The sequence below is a fragment of the Prionailurus viverrinus genome, chromosome B4, assembly GCF_022837055.1.
Source record: "Prionailurus viverrinus isolate Anna chromosome B4, UM_Priviv_1.0, whole genome shotgun sequence".
Lineage (NCBI taxonomy): Eukaryota > Metazoa > Chordata > Mammalia > Carnivora > Felidae > Prionailurus > Prionailurus viverrinus.
Genome location: NC_062567.1, coordinates 114979328 through 115003499, shown reverse-complemented (window position 1 = coordinate 115003499; position 24172 = coordinate 114979328). Strand labels below are relative to the sequence as shown.

At 37.1% G+C, this 24172-nt stretch overlaps 1 protein-coding gene across 3 annotated transcripts in view; it reads right to left on the bottom strand.

Moving 5' to 3' along the window:
• The window catches only part of CFAP54 (cilia and flagella associated protein 54), a 301918-nt gene that overhangs the window by 188105 nt on the left and 89641 nt on the right, over window positions 1-24172 (bottom strand). For all 3 annotated transcript variants that reach the window (XM_047868490.1, XM_047868491.1, XM_047868492.1), the window contains exons 20-25: window positions 23491-23667; window positions 20081-20173; window positions 19636-19821; window positions 9973-10109; window positions 6319-6466; window positions 3536-3691 (exon numbers count right to left, since the gene is read on the bottom strand). In XM_047868490.1, coding sequence (XP_047724446.1) covers window positions 3536-3691; window positions 6319-6466; window positions 9973-10109; window positions 19636-19821; window positions 20081-20173; window positions 23491-23667 — 897 coding nt within the window. The remainder of the gene's footprint in view (window positions 1-3535; window positions 3692-6318; window positions 6467-9972; window positions 10110-19635; window positions 19822-20080; window positions 20174-23490; window positions 23668-24172) is intronic.

Here is a 24172-nt window from a genome sequence, read left to right as displayed (position 1 = left end):
GCTTAACTGACTGAGCCACCCATGTGCCCCTGTCTCCAGCTTTTTTGCTATCACCCAAATGGCCATAATAAACACCCTTGTAAATGCTCAGTTGCCAATATGAGTGGCAACTGAGATACCAGCTTTGATGGTACCTAGTGAGGATGAAGCACCATCTTCTAGGGCAAAGTATACACTCTAAATCAATGACAGTTACATGGCACTATGTCCCCAGTAGGTGGAACACATGGATCTTGGGAACCAAGGACCAGAACCAGGAGCAGCATCTTACTAACTGGGGATTTTATTCTATGGGATAAATTACTAATAGAGGGGTTGCTGTGTCAAGTATATTTATTTTTAATTTTAATTAAAATTAGATTTAGTTTAATGACAATTAAGATTGTTTTACCAAACTCCAAAGCCTACAACAATTCACATGTCCCCCATCAATGAATGAGAGTGCCTTTGCCCCACACCCTGACCAGGAAGAGGAGTTACAGATCTTTGCAATTCTGTCAACAGTATTACATTAGTCATTTAATGTACATTTCTTGGGATATTCAGAGTTTGAGCATCTTTTCATGTTTCTTGGCCACTTGGATTTGCTCTCCTGTAAACTGCCTATTCATGCCCTGTGGCCATTCTTTTACTAAGTGATTGTCAATTTGTAAGACTTTTTGTTATATATACTTATCCTTGTCAGGGTTGGACACTTTTTCCAAATCTATAAATTTTCTACTATCTTTGTCATGATCCCTTTTGTCACACATAGGCTGCCACAAATATAGTCAATATTTCTTATCTTTCTTGTTATTTCTAAGAGTTTTGTGTTTATTTTACATTTAAATCTTTAGTACCTCTGGACTTTTTATATATGGTCCAATATAGGTGTCAAACTCTATTTTCTTTCAGATGAATATCCATCCATATCAGATGAATAAATGGTTCACTACCATTGACCAAAAATATCCATTCTCTTCCGACTGAATTGGAATGCCAATTCGGCCATATATTATATTCTCATACATATTGAGGCCTATTTCTAGAATCTCCTCTCTGTTTCACTCACTTTTCTATTCCAAGCAATACAATTTAATTAGAAACTCCTTTCTTTTAAAAAAATATTTTTTTACATTTATTTATTTTTTTAATGTTTATTTATTTTTGAGAGAGAGAGAAAGAGACACAGCACAAGCGGGGGAGGGGCAGAGAGAGAGGGAGCCACAGAATCCGAAGCAGGCTCCAAGCTCCGAGCTGTCAGCACAGAGCCTGGCGCAGGGCTCAAACCCACGAACTGTGAGATCATGACCTGAGCCGAAGTCGGATGCCCAACCAACTGAGCCACCCAGGCGCCCCTAGAAATTCCTTTCTTAAGGCTTTTCCTCAGAGCTATAACCTATTCTCTGAGCTATAGCTAAAGGCATTCTAAACCAGTGGGATGCTACAGGATGACAGTGGATTATCTTGAACTCAACCAATTGAGCACCAGTTGCAGCTGCTGGCCCCAATGTGGCATCCTTGCTAGAGGACAGTAAAAGCCATGCATTGTCATGGCTAATATTTTCTTTTCTATCCTGTGAGGAAGAAGTACCAGAAAAAGTTGCCATTCATACTGGGAAGACAAAAGTATATATTTAGCATCTTGCCCCAGGGCAATGGTAACTCTCCCACCCTCTGACATATTTTATGAAAGGACCTGAACACTCTGGACATTTCTCAAAACAAAACATGGGACCAGTACATCAATAACACTTAAAAAAAGGTTAATTGGACATAAAAAGCAAGAAAAGGCAAGTACATTAAAGACCCTGATAAGATACATGCTTTCCAGAGGGTAGGAATAAACCTGATGAAGATTCAGGAAACTGCCACATTAATGAAATATCTCGGGTGTGCTGAAACAAACTCCCTACCCCAGAGTAGGTCTGACATCTGGCATCTCTCACCTCTAAGAAAAAAGGACAATGCCTTTGGGTTCGGAAGAAAGCATATTCCACACTTGAGAATACTGCTTTACATTCAATCTACAAATGACATGGAAGGCTGCCAACTATGAGTTGAGATTTTGGATTTTAGAAGCAGATCTCCCAAGCAGCTGAGCTTAAGGGAATACGGGAGAAGGAGCATGTCTATGTTCCAGTTTAGTCATTCCAAGGCAAATATTTGTTAAATTACTTAAGCCCTCTGGTTAGTTTTCTCCATGGTGAATTAAAAATTTTTATGTTTCGCATGAGATCACTCACATCTTCTTGGTTCTCAGAATCTGAGTTGATGATGATGATGATAATGATGACAACAATGATGATGATGAAAACTTTCTATAAGTATCTGCAGTAAAACCTTACCTCTCTCATTACTTCCCTGTGGTAGGCAGAATTCTAAAACAGTCCACAAGATGTGGACTCCCTGGTGTACAAGCTCTGTTATAATCCTTTCTCCTTACATGTGGGTAGGACCTGTGAATGTGATAAGATCTTCTCTCTCATGACTACATTATGTTATATAAGACTTTATGAATATTATAGGAACTCTCCTGATGGCCTTGAGGAAGCAGACTGCCACGTTATGGAGAAGACCATGTGGCAGGGAACTGGCGGTGAGCTTTCAGGAGCTAAGGACCTCCTATCACACAAGCACAAGGAAATAAATTCTCTCAACAACCAGTGAGCTTGGAAAAGGCTCCAGAGCCCCAGGTGAGATCACAGCTCTGGCCAACACCTTGATTTCAGCCTGAAGAGACCCTGAGCGGAAGACCCAACCAACCCATTTCCAGCCTCCTGTCCCACAGAAACTATGAGATAGATTCACTATGGTGATTTGTTAGGAAGAATAAACAACTAATATAACCCCTTCACCCAGCTCTCCCTTATTCTTTTTCCATAAATTCCAGTTTCTCCATCACCAAGACACCCAAGTAATTTTTCTTGGGTCATTCGCCAATTTTTTCCCCAGATGATGGCTTTAAAAATATGTTTTTGAATAAGTATTGCTGCTTCTAACATTACAAAAGCATACAAATTGAAATGACTTAAAAAATCTAGAAAAACATGGGGCGCCTGGGTGGCGCAGTTGGTTAAGCGTCCAACTTCAGCCAGGTCACGATCTCGCGGTCCGTGAGTTCGAGCCCCGTGTCGGGCTCTGGGCTGATGGCTCGGAGCCTGGAGCCTGTTTCTGATTCTGTGTCTCCCTCTCTCTCTGCCCATCCCCCGTTCATGCTTTGTCTCTCTCTGTCCCAAAAATAAATAAACGTTGAAAAAAAATTTAAAAAATCTAGAAAAACAGATTGCCAGTATTTAAACATGGACAGCAATGGGGCTGAATGTTTTCAGAGAAACATATTTGAGCCTTTATGTTTTATTTATGTCTGTTTGCCCAGATATAATTTAAATTATTAAAATGTTTTTCAGTTAACTCATGAAATTTCATAACACTTGTCTTTGACCTATTTGTACGTTATGAGAGATACATTGCTTTTCATTTTCCAAAATGCATTGTTGAATTGCCTTTGTAAAAAATATCCTTATTTTTAAGGGGGTGGGGTGAATATGCTTACCTGTACAACAGGTACCAAAACAACATTGTGGTAGATTATAGGAGCAAGGAGGCCATAACACTGAGTCACAGCTTGAAGGGCATAACTGGAATCATTTAGGTAGTTGCTAAGGTCCAATGCCACTAATATTCTCTCACATTCAATTAATCTAGCAATCTGTAAAGAAACAGGTATTGTTACTGGAAAGGAACATCAGGTGCTTAATTAATGTGCCTCTAAGGAGAAGAAAGGGTAGGAAATGTGATCCTGCCGGTTTAACAACACATTGGTATGTTGAAATGCTGGTATGAAGAAAATCTAAACTCAAGAACAACTCTAATTTCCCAATAATGCTACATATGGATAATACCATCTTAGAATTAAACTTTAGAATATTTTGTAAAACAATAGAAATACCACTAGTAATGAAAAAGGAACTAATCTTTTTTAATTGGTAAAATTAAAACGTGGCTATATTTTAATGTTAGAAAAAATCTAGCTTTTTCAAAACATAAATTATAACAAATAATAATTAAAATATTATATCTCTGTAATATTGTCCCTCACTTGATTAACAGTCTCATTTTCTTTCTGGATTTGTGAAAAAAAAATGATGAATCTTCAATAGACCAAACTAATCTTCTATTATACGTGTGCTACTTAAATAAAAATGGTAGTGAAATAGAAAGTTAGGCTTTTGTGATTAAATGTTACTTAAAAATAATAAGAATCTTATCTTACTTTTCCTTTCCCTTTCCTGGAGGAAGATTTCATTATTTTTCTATATATACCTATAAAATAACATACACAGAAAACTGGCATTGAGAAATTTCCATAGAGTAAGTTATTACTAGAATGGTAGTCTAGCATTCTGGAATTCATTGATTGAAGTACTTAAAGCCTGACTTCATTTTCAGACTGGATGCTGAAAGAAGAAACTAAGGGCAACACATAAAGAACAGGATGATGGTTATGAGTGCTTGGGCTCTGTAAGACCATGAACTTTCCCTGGACAAAAGCGTCATGTTTTTTTCATTTTTGGATCCATAGACACTGGCATGGTCTCATGTAACAATTTATTGGTTGATTAACTAATGAATAAATGCAAGGGTAGGAAAAAGCAACTGTGAAAAACAAACACACGGGAAAAGCCTCTATGTAGCTGAAGTGAGTAAAGAAGCAAAGAGGGAGAGGGACAAAGAGTGACACTCAATCTAGAATGGAAAAAAATAGCAAAGGATTGTTATTAAAAGCAAGAGCATTATAAGATTGCAAAGGTACACACAGCAATGCTGATAACCACCCTGAGAATCCATCAGTAGAATATGGGTTACATTCCTGCCTCTGTACAGGAATGCAATATTAAAATTAAAAAGAATTTGGTATGGAAACAAACGGTCATTGATGTTCTTCACCCCAGAAAGGCAACAGTAACTGAGATAGAAATTCAGGAAAAACAAGCCAAAATGGACAAGATCACACCAGATGCTATCTCTGTATTTGGATTCAGAACCCATTTTGGTGGTGGCGAGACAACTGGCTTAAGCATAATTTATTGTTCCTTGGATGATGCACAGAAAAATGAACCCAGGCATAGACTTGCAAGACATGGCCTGTATGAGAAGAAACAGACCTCCAGAAAACAGGGAAAGGACCATAAGAACAGAATGAAGAAGTCAGGGGAACTGCAGAAGCCAAGGTTGGTGCAAGCAACAAGTGAGCCAGAGATTGGACAACAGAAGGAATAAAGGTTCCACAGTGACTTTATCTGTGGTGATTGTGCAGATTTTTCATGAGAGGATTAATAAACTAAGAACTTAAAAAAATAAGGGGTGCCTGGCTGGCTCAGTCGGTTAAGCATCTGACTTCGGCTCAGGTTGTGATCTCACAGTTTGTGGGTTCGAGCCCCACATCAGGCTCTGTGCTGACAGCTCAGAGCCTGGAGCCTGATTCGGATTCTGTGTCTCCCTCTCTCTCTGCCCCTCTCCAGCTCGCACTCTGTCTCTCTCTCTCTCTCTCAAAAATAAATAAACATTAAAAAAAAATTTTTTTTAAAAGAACTTAAGGGGCGCCTGGGTGGCGCAGTCGGTTAAGCGTCTGACTTCAGCCAGGTCATGATCTCGCGGTCCGTGAGTTCGAGCCCCGCATCAGGCTCTGGGCTGATGGCTCGGAGCCTGGAGCCTGCTTCCGATTCTGTGTCTCCCTCTCTCTCTGCCCCTCCCCCGTTCATGCTCTGTCTCTCTCTGTCCCCAAAATAAATAAACGTTGAAAAAAAAAATTAAAAAAAAAAAAAAAGAACTTAAAAAATAAGAATTTGGTAAATTAATATGTACCTGCATGAAAACATGTATAAGATAAATTATTAAAAATGTTAAGTAGGCAAATTATAATAGCAAGTAGACTGTGAAGGCATTTTTGTAAAAAAATTTTTTTAAATAATAATTTGCCTATGCATATTTTTATAAATCAGATATCATAAAAAAAACAGAGAAAACAAACTCATAGTATTTTTAGGAGCAATAAAATTACAATAGATTTCACTTTATACCTTATCATTTTTTGAATATTTGAAATTTATACTACTTTTACAGAGACAAAAAAGATCAATTGAAAAGAAGAAAAATATATATGAACTCGGGCCTATGAAACCTATTTGGAATATCAAATAAACCTGCACAATCATAAAATGATCTCTCAGTCTATCCACAAATCAGGATACACAATCCCGAAAGAACATGAACTTGAAACATCAAGAAACAAATAAAGGGAAATTGGCACATTTTCAGTCCCTTTAATTCACTTACTTGTTGAGAGGGGAAAATCTCATTGCCTTTAATATTATCACAGAAAAGATTTTCTTCTTTAATTTTAATGTCACTTGTTACAAAAATATTTCTAAGAAAAAGGTATAAGAGGATTGAAGAAGTCTCTGCCAAAATATCTGAATGTAATCTGCAAAAGGAAGTAAATGCTGTCACAGGCATAAACATAAAATGATCATGTAAACATGCATTTTTAGATTGATAGGTTCTTAATATCTACACAATAACAGCAAAAATTTGTGGAACAACTTCTCTCATACAGCTGTTTAAAATTAAAGACTATGTTTAACAACAAGTTCACAGCTAAGAAAACTAAGGTGCTGACGTATATCAGAGACAAATATAAATAAATATTGGCAAAATTTTCTGGTTCTATTATGTAAACTTCTTTTCTATCAATATAATGAAATCACTATAGATCTTGAGAAGCATAATATTTCAATTAATAAAGTTTCTGAAAATAAGGGTTATTTATAGCAAAATCAGCCATGGGTAAAGAGGAAAGGAGAAAGATTGAGGCAGGGAGAAAAGGAAGAAAGGAGGCAGAGTCTTAATAACTCTTGGACTATTTCTAATTATCTTTCCTAAATTGCAGTCAACAGTGCCAAACATTGGCAAAACTGTGAAATCTGCAGTCTTCGACTTTGTTTCCAATATTCCCTTCCTTGTTCTCAGCCTTACTTGGTGACAAACCCTCCCTTCTAAGTTTCAGGTCCCTTCGCCCTCCCCACCCTCTATCTCTAAAAAACAGGAAAGGATCTGACATCAGTAATTCATACTTGAAGATGATCTGTTTTACCACCATGTTAAATGCTGAAATTATATTTGCTAGGAGAATTTTAGTTCTTCCATTCCTGCAACCCACACTGAACTCTTTCTTTGTCCACGTGACATGTGCAATGCGTCCAGGCTATTGCCTTCTCCTGGTTCTGTCTCCTTCCCTATCCAGCTCAGACCTCTCTAACACTTTAGATTTTACACCCCTTATTTTATGCCATAATCAGTGTGCCTGACCTTGCATAGACGTCACTGGCCAATTTTTCTGGTAACCTCTGATAACCTCTGGTTATCCTTAATGTCTCCTTGTTCATATTCCTGAGAGCAGATGTTCTAAACCCCCTGTTCTCCACCCCATGAGCTCCTATACCCTCCAGGCTCTACCACCATGATGTCATTATCGTGTGAATTTGCTTGTTTCTCCCCCTGCACTGTCTCCGCTTCCTCCACTCTTCAAAATGTTTTCCTTAAGCCTGCCTTCCCCCTCATTGTTCTGCCATTGTCCTCTTCTCTTTACGCCAACTTCACATCAGTGACCTTAGCTAATTACAATTCTCCATTTCCATTTACTTCTTACCCAACTGCAAAAGGTTTCTGGCCCATCACACCACAAAACTAGCTCTCTTGAACTCATCAACGGCCTCCTAATTGCCAATTCTAAAAGTCACCTCTTGGGGCACCCGGGCAGCTCAGTTGGTTCAACATCTGACTCTTGATTTTGGCTCAGTTCATGATCCCAGGGTTGTAGGATTGAGCCCTGTGTCACTGAGCATGAAGCCTGCTTAAGATTCTCTATTTCCCTCTGCCCCTCTCCCCAGCTCGCTTGCTCGCTCTCTCTCTCTCTCTCTCTCTCTCTCTCTCTCAAAATATAGGGGGGAAAGCTTCCTCTTAGTTTTTATTCTATCCAACTTCTCCGTAGCATTTCTTTTTGAACAACTCCTCTGCCTGACCTTGCACTAGCATTTAACACTGCTGACCAGTCCCTCCCGGGTGATATTCTCACTTTCCTTGGCAATGTACTTTTCCAGAGTTTCACCTCCTGGACTGTTCCTTTTTGTCAAAAAAGTTCTGACAGTTGGGTTTTCTTAATGTATTTATTTTTGTAATATAAGGGTCTGCCTTAAGCTTTGATTGCCAAAGCATCCAGTTCAAAGAGGCATTCACTTCAAAGATGGCTATCTCGAATAAATACATTGCCAGTCACACAACTAGCTAAAGAGCCAGGCCACCTCCCTCACTGAGGCTCCTCTGTTTTAGAAATCTTAGTGGATTTTGATAAATGACAATTTGGGCCACTGTTTTTTCTCTTCCCTTGTTTTAAATTCCCACTCTTACTTTTTAAATTCAACAACAAAGAGTGAGCCCATGAAACCCTAGGCCCATGCTGGCTCTCTCTCTTCACCTATGAACTTGCTGTGGGGCCCCAAGTATGCCATGCAATTTCCAGATCCTGTAAGTAATAAACCTCTATTTTTTTTTTCAAACTTTCTGGATGTTTATTGCTGAAGGGTGCCTCACAATCATAATAAGAACCATAAAGCCTGGTTCAGATACAACACTGATTACTGGTAGGCTGAGACGAGCACAAACTATTTTCAGTATCCTTCCTTGGTTCCATTTCCTGCTTCAGCCTCTTAAACGTACGTTATGCCCAGCATTTAATTCCAGCTTCTATCTTTTCTGCTAAACAGTTAGTCCCTGGGAGATAGCACTCATTGTCAAAATTTCAATGATGATCTCATGGACAATTTCTCAATCTATCTCTAGCCTTGACCTCTCTCCTGAGTGTCAGCACTAAATATTCAACTACCTGCTGGGCATCTCATATCCACAAAGGCAACCTGTTGGAAAACTAAACTCAAAATATTTCCTATCGAATTCATTATCTCCTCCAAAGACTTATCCCACCTCTCTCATTCCCCTAGTACCCATCATAGGTCTGCCAGTCAGGTAACAACGGCAATCCCAGTAAGCTTCACTACTTCCATTCTCTTGTCCCCACATCACATAAAACCTTCCAAGCCCCGTCTCTTCCTCTTCTGAAATGCCTCTCAAATCCATCCTACACAACACCTAGCATCCTTGTACATGGTAAATGCTAAGTCTACAGTTGTTTCATTGAATGGAATTCTACTTTTATGTGAATAAGCACTATCAATGCCTTGCCTCCACCAGCATGTGCATTTAAGGTCACTATCTTTAACTGATGAATAAAGGGTTTTGTCTTCTTAGGAAAGGAATTTCAGGTATTATTAACAAGTAGGTAAAGGAGATTGTTGTTTTTGAACTTGTTGTTGAGACAGCCTAAAATCACACCAATGCTCATTTCTGAGGCTGCTCTTAATCTTTGCTCTTTTAAGAAAAAGCAACTATAAAGCAAAGGATGGCCTGTGGTTTTATATGACCCATACCAACCTATTTGCAGTTCCTGATGGTCTAATCCTGGGAGCTTCTTCAAGCAAAGAAAAAGTCTTTTAAACCTAATAGTCCACCCATCACACCATAACTATTAACCCCAACCTGACCGCTCTCTGTTATAAAAGTCCCCAAAGCATATTTGTGTTTTCCAGTATAACTGACGTTATCTTGATTAGTAGTTGGTATTTTTTTTTCCATAGCCTTCATTACCTTAACTTCAGAATGCATCTAAATGTCTCCTGTGCTTTTTCTTATTCTAGCAAAGAAGTTTCTAACAAGGACTCAAGAACTTGGGATGTGTATGCTTATTACAACACCTATTAAAAATAGTTTTACATTGACTATCTTAACATGAAATTGAAAATGAATTATAGGCTTTGTATACAACATCCATATTTTTCAATAAGCAAATTAATATTTTAAAAGAATGTTTCTAATTACCTTCTCTGTGTAATAGTCATTATATTGCTTAAGCAAATAACAGATTGTTCATCATGATGTGGTGAAGCAACAAAATAATCCCAAACTGGTGAGAAAACCTTCTTAGCCAACTCATAGTTACCAATCTGATAGGCAACCTACAAGAAAAAGTACATTATCATACATTATATTTTTATTGGTGAAATGTATCTTTTAAACAGGAATTCTGATAAGGTCTGTTCACACACTAATTTCATACATAGTTGTTCACATTTGCTGTTTTGTTCCACGGGGCCACAGTAAGGTATCGATGGCCACTGGCAAGGGAGACAGACACATTTTGAAATCTCTTTTATTTCTAAATTGCATGGAAATTTGAAACTCTGTAAGGATGTTTCAAATTCTCATAAGCAAAACAAAGATCACATCTGAGCCAAATTAATTTCATTTCCATCCATCTCGGCAGTGCACTCCATTTATTACAGACACTGTTATAATGAACAATCTGTTCCAAGAGAAACAATCAGATTTCCCAAACCCAAAATATGAAATATACTTCATTCTTTTCTGGTTCTGACTGACACTTTCAGAGCTTTTGTGCAACAAAGGGTTCACAGCTGAAAAGAGTGAAAAATAACACAGAGATGCTTCCAAAAGACGATGATATGTTTTGTTTTTGTTTTTGTTTTGAGAGAGAGAGAGACAGAGTGCAAGTGGGGAAGGGGCAGAGAGAGAGGGAGACACAGAATCCAAAGCAGGCTCCAGGCTCCAGCTGTCAGCATAGAGCCCAACGCAGGGCTTGAAGCCACAAATGGTGAGATTATGACCTGAGCCAAAGTTGGACGCTTAACCAACTGAGTCACCCAGGTGCTCCAAGGCCATGATATGCTTTTAATTTGACACATTCAACATTAGGCAAAATAACTGATTTCACTGGTAAAATATAGAAGCTCGAGAGAAGAAAAATCATCAACTTACCTATTTCTTTTGGTAGAATATATTTCTTTAAAGATATTCCTTAAAATCATTCTATTCAAATATGTACAACAATATGAAATCTCACCACATAAGTTACGTGCTGCTTCAAATTCTTTTTTTAAATTTTTTTTTTCAACATTTATTTATTTTTGGGACAGAGAGAGACAGAGCATGAACGGGGGAGGGGCAGAGAGAGAGGGAGACACAGAATCAGAAACAGGCTCCAGGCTCTGAGCCATCAGCCCAGAGCCTGACGCGGGGCTCGAACTCACGGACCGCGAGATCGTGACCTGGCTGAAGCCGGACGCTTAACCGACTGCGCCACCCAGGCGCCCCGCTGCTTCAAATTCTTAATGGAAGCAGGTAGGATATAAAGTACAAACAAATTAATTAAGTATGTAAATGGCATGTTGCTAGAATATAGTCCACTCAAAGGAATAATTTACAGGGCCAGAACTTTTTCAATCTGCCAACTCCACCCTCATAATCAACCAACCAGTAAAATGTTACGAAGTTTCTACTCTGCACTAACCACTGTGAGGATAGGTTCTTCAAAGCTTAAAATGACCTTATATGCCATTAAACTCTAATCAAGTTACAAACATAAAACACCTGAAATCACCAGAAAAACTACAAAGAATAACATAATAACTGTGGAGGCTTAGAAAAGGAGAAATTAAGGCTTCAAAAAGGAGTCTGTGCTTGAGTTGAACCCTAAGGCAGGGATAAGGTTCACATGGGCACAGTTGAGACGGAACCTGAAAAGGGTCCAATAGTGAAAATCATCACAGAACATTTAGGAGAGACTGAAAAGACAGGTCAGAATTTGAAGAAAAGCAGAAAACATGATGGACAGGTAAAATGGGATATGATTTCAGAAGGTCTTAAAATTCAGGTGGAAGTACTTAAAGATGTCAAGTACTAGTCTGAGCACTTTGTATGCATTATTGTATTGACACCCCATTTCATTTTTATGAAGTGAACTCTATGACCATTCCTATTTTTCAGATGAGGAAACTGAGGGATTAAGAAGTTAAATAATTTGTACAGAGCCTGATAGTCAGTAAAAATAGTAGAGCCAAGACCTAGAGCGGTGGATGAGGTCACTTCACTGGCTGCATTGGTCAAATGAAGGAGTTGGGAGTTGGACTAGGTGGTCACTAAAACACCATATAATTCTAACACTTACCACGGAAATTAATAACAGATGATGTGTAATTGAGTTGGGTGAAATTAAAATCGGATGTTCTTTCCTTTTAAAACATATGCTTCTAAAAATAATGTCATTTATTCAATTAGTGGACATTGTAAAACAAGAAAAGATACGATGATAAAACTAAGGTTTGTAACTTCATGAGTTTTTGTGGGTTAACAGAGCAGTGCCATGGTATAAGACAGTGAGCTTACAGATTTTAGATGGGGTGAGAGTAAAATAAGAGAAAAAAGCACCAGAAAACTAATGAAAAATTAAGTACAGTAGAGACGCTCCTTGATACATGATCCTCACGTGTCTTCCCAAGCTCCACACTCAGTTTTCTTCCCCACATTCCTTTTCAGTTGCCTTTGCAAGCTCCTACTCTTTTCCCCAATCTCTTTACACTGGCATGTCCCAGGGCTCAGTCTTTGGACCTCTTCTCTCTTCTGTCTGCACTTATTTCCTTAGTGGAATAATCCAGCCCCATGGCTGTGCCACATGACTAATCTCAAATCCTTCTCCTGCCCAGACCTCTCTCCCATGCTCCAGATTCATATATCTAACTGACTATTCAACAATTCTCCCTGAATATCTAATAAACATCTTACCACAACATGTCTCAAAATGAATTTCTGATTTCCCTCTGCCCCAAATCTATACCACCCACAGCACTCCTGAACTCAGTAGATGTCAAGTCTATCCTTCCAGTTAGTCAACTAAACATCTTAGAGTCATCTTTTCTTTTTCTCTTTATATTATTTCCACTAGGAACTCTTGTTAACTCCTCCTTCAAAACATATCCAGAATCTGACCACTTCTCACCACATCAACTATTATCACACTGGCCAAGCTACCACCATCTCTCATTGGGTTGCAGTAATAGAGACGTCCCTCTGCTTCCATCCCTGTCCTATTATGGTCTATTCCCAACACAGCATCCAGGGTGAGACTTTGAAAACAGAAGTCATATTATGTCATCCCACTTCTCATAAAAAAAAAAAACAACCTTTCCAATGGTTGTTCATTTCACTCAAAGTAAAAACCAAAGTTCTTCTTTTTTTAAATTCTTCTTTTTTAATTTAATGTGTAATTGAGTTGGGTGAAATTAAAATTGGATGTTCTTTCCTTTTAAAACATATTCTAAAAATAATATCATTTATTCAATTAGTGGACATTGTAAAACAAGCAAAGATACCATGATAAAACTATGGTTTGTAAATTCACAACTTTTTGTGGGTTAACAGAGCAGTGCCATGATATAAGATGGTGAACTTACAGATTTTATTTAAATCCAAGTTAGTTAACATACAGTGTAATAATGATTTCAGGAATAGAATTCAGTAATTCGTCACTTAACGTATAACACCCAGTGCTCATCCCAACAAGTGCCCTCCTTAATGCCCCTCAACTCTTTAGCCCTTCCCCCCACCCAACACCCTGCCAGCTGCCTTCAGTTTGTTCTCTGTATTTAAGGGTCTCGTATGGTTTGTCTTCCTCTCTGTTGTTATATTATTTTTGCTTCCCTTCCCATATGTTCACTTGTTTTGTATCTTAAATTCCACATGAGTGGAATCATAGGATATTTATCTTTCTCTGACTGACTTATTTCACTTAACATAATACACTCTAGTTCTATCCACGTTGTTGCAAATGGCAAGATTTCATTCTTTTTGATCACCGAGTAATATTCCGGTGTGTCGGTGTGTGTGTGTGTGTGTGTGTGTGTGTGTGTCCATTCATCAGCTGATGGACATTTGGGCTTTTTCCATACTTTAAAAGCCAAAGTTCTTACAGTGGCCTAGAAGTCTTTTTCTGCTCACCCACCCATCTACTTACCTTTTACCTCTCTAACCAATTCTTTTATTCTCCATGGGTCTCTCTGCTCCAGTCACAATGGCCTCCTTGCTGTTTATCAAACATAGCAGGTAAGACTCTGAAAACTATAAGGCTTTTGCTCTAGCTCCTTCTGCAGAATTTTCTTTCTCCTGTGAGCCCCTCCCTTGCCTCCTTTAAGTCTCTGCTTAAATCTCACCTTCTAGATGAGGCCTTCCCTGATCACCCTATTTGATACTGTGAACTACTTTCCCTTCTCTCACCTCACACTTCTAATTCCTCAGAACATACTCCACTTTTTCTTTCCATAGAACTTATCTATGTTTCTCTTTCCATAGAACTTATCTTGTCACATAGATAATTTACTTATTTACTGTGTTGTTTATTACCTATCTCTTATCATAGCATTTTGTTGACTTTGCTTAGAGCAGTGGTTCTCAAAGTATGGTCCCTGGACCGTCAGTATAACCATCACCTAAGAACTTGTTAGAAATGGAAAATTCCAGGCCCTACCCCAGACCTAGTGAGTAAAAAACTCTGGTGGTAGGACACAACAATCTGTTTAACAAGCACTCCAAGATGCGCACTCAAGGTTTATAATCACTAGCCTGGAGCATTGCCTAGCACAGAGTAAGCACACAATAATAACATGTTAAACAAAATTTAAAATCTTTTTTTCCTGGTAATTTTCCTACATTCACAGAAGAGGACATTCAATAATTGTACTACAACACAGTTGACTAGCCCAGGGTGAGTGCCTGACCCAAGGTGGGTGCTTTATAGCACCTTGTGCAAAGCAAAATGGACCCCCACCCAAAGTGTGGCTCTGCTGTCTAGGCTGATGGCACTACATGTACCAGAAGAATTTGAGAGAAAGTTTACTACTCACACAAGGGGCTCCCAGGGAATGTTGGACAGGCACAAGCAGGCCTGGGAAGGAATGGGCTGGGCTTTGATTAGTGCTTGGGAGTGGGAAGGGGTAGGAATGGGGAAAGCTGCTGCCAGCTGGGAGATTTACATTTCCTGTCAGCACCAAAGGTAAGCTCATAGACCTCCTATCAGCCTGCCTATGTATGGAACCAAAGGGAAAAAGAGGGCTGAGATTTAAAAAACAGTCAGTGGTCAAACATCAAAAAAGAGATCAGATTCATTATATTTGGTGGATCACTCAGAATCTCTTTCCTAGGAATCTGGAATCCAGATTAGGAGGCAACCAGGTAGCCTCTCTTTATACCTGAAATTGAAGGATATATAAAAATACAGGAGCTGCCATTTTTTCCTTCAGAGATGGAGAAGTAAAGAAAGTCAGTCTTTAGGGGCATCTGGGTGGCTCAGTCAGTTAAGCGTCCAACTCTTGATTTGGATTCAGGTCATGACCTCACAGTTAAGGGATTGGGCCCTGAGTTAGGCTCTGTGCTACTTGAGATTCTCTCTCCCTCTCTCTCTGCCCCTCCCCCATACTTGCTTGCACCCTGTCTCTCTGAAAATAAATAAACATTAAGAAAGAAAGAAAGAAAGAAAGAAAGAAAGAAAGAAAGAAAGAAAGTCAATCTTTAGAGAAAAAGAAGCGATGTATACAGAGAACCAAAGGTATGAGGCCTGAGGCTGCCTGGGGTCCAGTGCCTTCCCAGGGCCTCACTGCATTCCTTAAGTCAGGCTGGTTCCCTTACTTGCAATCATAGTCTTAACTGAAACCGTAAGTCAAAATTACCTAAATATGGGTTAATGTTGTGGTAATGAGATTGAGAAAAGAGACAGTTCAAAGGAACAAGAGATGACATCTAGCACAGAACCTAGCACAGAGTAGACAATAAATAATTCATCAATAAACAGATGAAGTAGGGAGAGAAGCAATATTCAGTTAGAGAACAAGAGGAAAAAGAAGAGTCGAGACTTCTTAAAGAGCTTTTTAAAATGGGATAACTAGAGGCACCTGGGTGGCTGAATCAGCTGAGCATCCGACCCTTGATTTCAGTTCAGGTCATGATGCCAGGATCGTGAGATCATAATCCCAGGATCATGAGATCTAGCCCTGCATCGGGCTCCACACAGAGCATGGAGCCTGCTTAAGATTCTCTCTCTCTCCCTCTGCCCCTCTCCCCTGATCATGCTTTCTTTCTCTCTCTCTCTCTCTCTCTCTCTCTCTCTCTCTCTCTCTCTCTCTCTCTCTCTCTCAAATAAAAAAAATAAAATAAAAAATGGGATGGCTATCTTTTCCCTGCTAGCTTTATTGTTTTTAATTTGTAATTGATTAATGACAAAAGGCAAACCTCTATTTATCAAAGAGTTTTGATGAATTCATATATAAAGTGAAAAAAAGTATGAATTTCATTCTCCTGCCACCACTGAGATACTGACAAAGCATTCACCTCCCAACACTGAAATCTACTGCCAGTACTGATCATCAAGACCCACTGAACAACACCAACCCAGCAGAGAAGAGATGGCAGAGATGTGGGCTCTAGAAGAACCTGGCCCAGGTTAGAGGTTGAGTACATGACTCTTGGACCTGGACAGAACAGTAGAAAGGCATGAGCTGGTTCAAGCATCAGGCTTATCACCTGCTACCCGAGTAACCTTGGGTTACTTAATTACGTGACTTCCCTTAGACACTCTTTCTCAAATAAAATGGGATTGGCAGAGGAAGGATTAAATTCATCTCAGTTTCCTAAACTATACAATGAAATTAATAGTATCATCTCACTGTGGGGCACCTGGGTGGCTCAGTCGATTAAGCGCCTGACTCTTGGTTTCTGCTCAGGTCATGATCTCAAGGTTTCATGAGTTCAAGCCCTGAGTCAGGCTCTGTACTGGCAGCACAGCTGGGATTCTCTCTCTCTCTCTCCCTCTCTCTCTCTGTCCCTTCCCTACCTGTACTGTCTCTGTCTCTCCCAAAATAAATAAATAAACTTAAAAATAATAGTATCACTTCACTGCATTACTGTAATAAACAAAATAATGAATTTTTAAATGCCTGGCACATAGTAGTTTTTAAATAAATATATCCCCGATTTCTTTTTCTTAATAAGTCATTGTGCCCACTCATTATCTGATTGAGTAGTTCAATAATCCAGATATTTGGTCTTATATCCATTTTAGAAATTGGGAAATTGAGACCAGGCAATTTGCCCAAATTCCTACAGTCCTCCTCCCTCATTAGGTTTCTTATTTTCTACATTTTATATCATATTATCTAGTCACTCCTGACTTAAAGGTGAAAAATAAGAAGAAATGAGGCTATAAAGAAGGGGAAATTGGAAAATATCTGTAGAAAATATATCGTTTATAAAGGTTCCTCAAACAATTTTCCAGATAGCCTAAATTAATAGCTTTCTACACTGAGGGGAAACCTAATAAAGATTCGACTGACTTTATTAATGTCTATAGAATAGTGTTGAGTGAAAGTACAACCTAATGTTCCAAGCCAAGTTAATCATAGGCATTTAGCAAAATGTCACTATGTCTTACTATAAAATACATATGATAATGTTTTTTAAAGAGCTGAATCATCCTGAAACTAAAAACTAACCACTGTCAGGAAAAAGAGATTGCAATTCCAAAGGCAAGGTACATTTTCTTGCTGGAACTTAAAAGCTTAAACTCGAGCTGTAAATTAAAGAGTTTTACTAAGTTTACTAAGTAAGAAAATTTTGCTTCAGTCACTTAACATTATGAGAGAGAATGTTCATATACTGTCATAAATGAATACAGTACTGTAAATATCATTATCAATAATGAAACATTGGTCATTACTTCATGGCACTTCTTGTTATTCCAACAGAATAGCTGGGGGTTGGTTTTATTAACTTTCAATGAAGGTTCTGCCAAATGAAACCCAAAAGTCAAACCTCCCTGGAGAAAAAATAGGCCTTGATAAAATACTCAGTTCCTCACTTTGAAATAACGCCATCACTGCAAATTAGGAAATATATTAGATTCCAAAGAAATAAAAACATCAGAAAACCATGAGCCAATATGATATGCTAAATCCTAGCAATTCTCTCAATTTAATTTTCTTTGAAAAATATGATAATATAAAATACCACTAAGATCTTATCTTCTAATACTAATCAACTATTAAGAGAAAAAAATAGCAAAATAGAAACATGATAAAATTTAAAATAGCCATCATTTCTATAGCCAACAATAGGCTTAAAATTAGATTCTTGAGACTTAGGTCAATGAGTCACTCTTTCTAGTGTCCTTATTCACTGGTAACGGGCAATCATTTCAACAAATATGTTAATTCATGAGTATATTCATAACTAAAAACAATAACAATATTTATTAGTGCCTACTGTGTGCTAATTGCTATGGTTAAACATCTGGCATGCATAATTCTATTTAATACTCCTAATACATCTGGGAGGTAACTACTATTATTATTATTCCCACTTCACAGATGAAAGTTACTTGCTCAATATTACATGACTAGTGTGAACCTGAACTCAGGTCTGCGTGTCTTTACTAACCCAGACATTTCACTTCTGTGAATCCATCTCAAAAAAGCAATCGTGGATGCAGATAAAGATGTATATACCAAGATGTATAAGGCAGCTTTGCTTATACTAGCAAAAGACTGGAAAATATCTAACTGCCCAACAATAAAGATTACTAAGTAAACTATGATCTATCTATAAGATGCAATATCATTAAAAGATGCAATATCAAAAAAAAAAGATGCAATACCATTATAAAATACAGCTGTTAAAATTTATACTATGAGGGCACATGGGTGGCTCAGTCAGTTAAGCATCCGACTTCAGCTTAGGTCATGATCTCACAGTTCATGAGTTCGAGTCCCATGTCAGGCTCTGTGCAGACAGCTCAGAGCCTGGAGCCTGCTTCGGATTCTATGTCTCCCTCTCTCTCTGCCCTTCCTCCACTCACACTCTATCTTTTTCTCTCTCAAAAATAAATAAACATTAAAAAAATTTTTTTTAATTATATTATGGAAGAATACTTAATGAAATGAAAAAATGGTCAATTATATATTAAATGAAAATATCAGGATATAAAATAATATATACTATAATTAAAATTATATAATATACATAAATTCAAACACATATGTGTGTATGCATATGTTTCTATAAAAATGTGTGTGTGTGTAAGTGTATACAGGCATACACACACACACAAATGAAAAGATACCTCTGGATCAGGGTTTCTCAATCTTGGTACTACTGACATTTTGGGCTGGGTAATTCTTTGTTATGGAGGGCTGTCCTTTACGTTTAGAGTGCTTATCAGCATCCCTGGCCTCTACCCACCAGATGCCAGAAGCACCCTCCTAGGTTATGACAACCAAAAATGTCTCCAGACATTGACAAATGTCCCCTAGGGGCCAAAATTGCCCCAGGTTGAGAACTGCTACTCTGGATGACAGGATAACAGTTAACATGTATTTTCTTCTTTGTGCATTTCAATATTTTCTAAATTTCTAAAATTACCATGTGTTACATTTGTAATCCAGGGGAAAAATGCTATTATAAAAATCAAATTCACTAAAAAGGAAAGAAATGATTCTTATTTTATGAGACTACCCTGCCCTAATGGAAAATACGTATTACAGGAGCTTTAAAATATCTGCTGTGACTTTTTTTCCCATTGGAAATTACTTACTAACAGCTCAACAGAAAAAAAAAAATGCAAGAAATTAGCAGAATCTCTTTTACCTGCGTCAAGAACATCCGAGTAGTAACAGCAGAAAGAGGTGGATAAACCAGAATTGGTTTAGTTGTCTCCCCAATGGCATCACCAATAAGCTTCCCGTTAGAAGAATAAGCAGCAATTGCAAAGACATATTTTTCATTTGTTTCTAAACCTTTCACTTCAAAAATGCTTTTACCATCAGCTGGTATCTGTTAACAAAAACATATTTCAAGTTATGTATGGAAAATTGAAGTAATGTGACTTTAAAAATATGATTAAGTAACCCTTATATGTAATAAAAAACAAAAGCTTTTGCATTCACTGTTGGATTTTAGTTATCACTTAAACTGAAATTCACTGAAATAATGACATTATAAGGAGGGAAAAACACTCAATTGTCATAAATAAGTCTTTGGGTAAGATTTCCTGATGTTTAAAGTTTGTTTTTTTTTTTTTAATTTGACATACCGCTTCTCCTGAGTTTGGGAGATGATTATTGTTTAGCCTTACTTTTCCATAGCTTCCTTCTGCTTTGCAACCCAAAATGCAGTACCAGGAGACCTGCAGAGGAGAAAGATGAGCCCATTATCTATAGTCTGTTTAACAAGGCATTCAATTTCTTTTATCAAGATGTGGCACTTGTGATGAGCACTGGGTGTTGTATGGAAGTGTTGAATCACTAAATTGTACACTTGAAACTATTATCACACTATATGTCAACTAACTGGAATTTAAATAAAAATTTTAAAGGCAAAAAAGATGTGGCAAAAGGAATACTTTTCCAAATGAAAATGTTACTATTCAAGTTTTAAAACATGGAATCTAAGTTTACAAATATATTTAGGTTTGTTCTCAAAGAAATATAATAATAAAGACAAATATAGGGCTTGTTTCCCTGAGACTACAAAGACTATTACTCATTGTTGACTATTTTAACTACCATGAACTGAGCAGTTCCTATATGCTAAATATTGTTAGGAAATTTACATAAACTTTCTAATATTTGCAACATCTGTATGAAATGGGATTACTATTGTCATTTTGCTTTACAGGAAATGGAGACACAAAAATGTTCAATAATTTGCTCAAGATCAGATAGTAACATGGTATTTGATCATTCTTAAATATATGCGGGAACCAAAAGCAAATGCAAATTCTACAGGAACAATCAAACTTGAACTTTAATTAAGTGGTTAGAAATGGTTCTTCTGCCAAGATGTCAAAATAATGGAGATTGCTCACTGGAATGAACTGTTCTCACTGTAGAGAAAAAGGGAGCAAGTTGATACCTAGGGAATGGCATTATAAAGGAGCCATACTGTCCTGGGGTTGGGGTTGGGGAGGTTGTCATCACTGTGTCACTTCCAACATCTCAACTCCTAAATGAGAGGAAAACTGGAAAGAAGGGAAAACATAATTGTCTCTAAGAAGCAACTGACTCTTATAGCTTAGCCTCTTCCTCCAGGTCAACAGAAAAATCCTAATGGTGTCTTATCTGCACAACTAGTTTTCAACCCCGGCTGTGCAGAATCACTTTTTAAAATGCAGTTTTCACAGAATCAACCATTTTTAAACATTACATATACCCAAGTCTGCCTAGCCTCAATGAATTAGAGTTTCTGGTACAAGTGTCCAAACTTCTGTGTCTATAAAGAAAACTGCTCAGGTAATTAAGGAACACTAGACAAAGGAAGAACTCCAACGACAAAGACAGCATTGAAGGAACTTGGAAGCTGAAGCCAGAAAGGGAAAAAAAATCAAATGATTCTCAGAAAAAATTTTAAAAACTAACTTTCCTTAACTTCCCATGCAAAAAAGAGTACCATTTTACACAGAAGGGAAAAAAGGCAGAAAGATTATATTATATGACTTAGATTATTATTTCCTCTAAGTTAAGCTCTCTATGTAAACTAGAATTTGAAGGGTAAATTCTCTCTAAAAGCATTTTTACAAGCAGATTTATATTTTTATTTTGCTCCACAAATGAAAACATCTTAGTTTGTGTAATTATAAGGAACATGTATAATTAGAATCTACACAACAGTAAAGACACCATGAACAAATCACCATTAACTTTAGAAGTAAAAGTTTATTAATAACATCAGCATTTTCAACTATTAAAACAGATTTTAATGAAACAAATGCTTAACACGAGATTTTGATAAAACAGAAGATGGCTGAACCCTCTAATCAGAAATATTATTTAAGACCACAGCACCATCTAGTGTTGATGAGCATGTAACAGCAATAATTTCCTAGAGCACACAACTCTACTAATTTACAATATATACAAACTTCATATAATGTGCTAAGTGACAGGTCCCACAACTACAGGTCAGATATTGAATTCTTATATATTCCTATTTCTAAGCATTATGTAATAAGATAGACTATTTACTAATTTTAAACACATAAAAAAAGATTTTGGTTAAATGAACCAAAACATTTGAAAAAAAAAAAAAAAGAAAGAAAACAAAGAAAAACTCTTGGTAAGGCATCTAGTTTTAGCTCTGTACCGAATTTCCAAAATCAGTGAATCCTCATTTGTAACCAGATCTAAAAAATCCAAAGTTTAACTTTCAAAATGCTAGCAATTATAATAATGCATTTATTATAGCACAGTTAGGTGTAAGATGAATGTTACTTCTATTTCCCTAATCATAAAGCATTATAAAGGTGATATTACTTCTCACTGACGTCCATATCCCATTAGTCTGAAGCTCCTCAAAGAATGGAATCAAACTTTGCGATTATTTTTGTACCTCCGTTATCTTGCACAGAGTTGGACAGGTAAAAGATACTCAGTAATGCTCACTGGATACAATTTATCGAAAAAATCATCAAATAATGTAATCACACTCTATACCATCATTAACTGTCTTAAGCAAACTTTACTATACATGTTTAATATAAGATATTGTGGAACATCAAGTATAATGTGCCAAGAATGTTATATGTTATCTCATTTAATTTTCACAATAAACATATTTTACAAATAAAACCACCACCATCACCACCACCTCAGAAAGTATATTTAGATTTCCTAAGGTCATATTGCTAGAAAGTAGGGGAGCTACAATTTTAAACCTGTATCTGTCTGACTTTAAAGCCTGTGCCCTTTCCACTATACCGAGTTGATATAAGTTCAGCAGAATATCCTAAAAACAATCAAAGATAAAACTTTATTTTTTATACAACATCAAAGAGAATGTTGTTGATCATCCAAAAAAAGGAAAATTTAATGCTTAAAATAGAAATCAGGTGGAACCAAATGCTTGTGAGGACACTGAATCTCAACTTAGAATCATATTTAGGCCGAGTTCCAAGGCATTGGAGATGGGAGAAAGAGTTCATCCTTCAATAAATACATAAAGATTTATGACTTATAATATGGTTGGAACTGTCATATGTTTATATTAAAAGAATCCCCCATTTACTTGGAAGAACTCTGGGAAGAACCTCAAAATTTGCTATTTCCAAATTTCCTATCTCCATCATTGGCTCTGAGAATAACATCTATCCTCCTCAAATGTCTGATTCCAGGTCATCTGAGACCTTCTCCATCTTGAACACACACTTGGTCAGCATATGACTGTGCCATGGTGATAAAGATACTTAAGACAGAAATACTTCTCTACTGTTTCTTCTTACTATACATTTGGGGATAGCAAGGCTATATAGAGAGCATAAAGGGAAATAGCATAAAGAAGGAAAGGTCATGAAGAAACGTAGTTAAGACATTACAATACTAATCCCAGTGTTCAGTGCTTATAAATAAGACTATTCAAGTCCTAAGAGCAACAGAGGTATCAATCATGATAGTCATAAAAGTACTTGTGTCGCTTTGCCTGAAATAAAGATCACAATGGGCAACATACCTTAACATCTGAAATAAATGGAGCAGGTTTCAATGTCACAGAACAATGAGTTCGGGATAGCAGGATAGGTGGGGGAGGGATTCTGCTTTTCTTTCTTTTCGAACTCTCCACATATTTTTGATATGAATATAGGGCATTTTGTTCTGTTTCAATCTTCTCAATTAAAGAATATGCTTCCTATAATAAAGTGTGAACATAGAAAAATACATTTCAATATTTGTAGTGCATTTATATTTCTAGAATTCTAGTAATGTTAAACAACATTATCTTGCTATATATAGCTTTTTGAGCCTCAGAATTATACCTGCTTCAAGCATTGAATGCTTTAGCTATTAAATAAGGCCAAGTAAAAAATAGCTATAAATTAAATAAAGTAATGGAGGCATACTTACATGTCTAATATGGTTATCATTATATTAATACTAAACATTTCATTTTCATATCAAACCCTATGAATATCTAACATCATAATTCCACTGTCCTTAACTAATTCATAGCACAATCATTTATATATACTGATGAACTATACACCTACCCTTAATGCAACTTGAAATGTGACTCTCAAGTAATGAGACTACTGGTATATGTGACTTATGAAATGAATATTATTGAAAGTTTCTTACTATCAGCAAGGAGAAATAAAAACACCTATTCGGTGAGCCTGAAAGTAAAGTAAGCACCA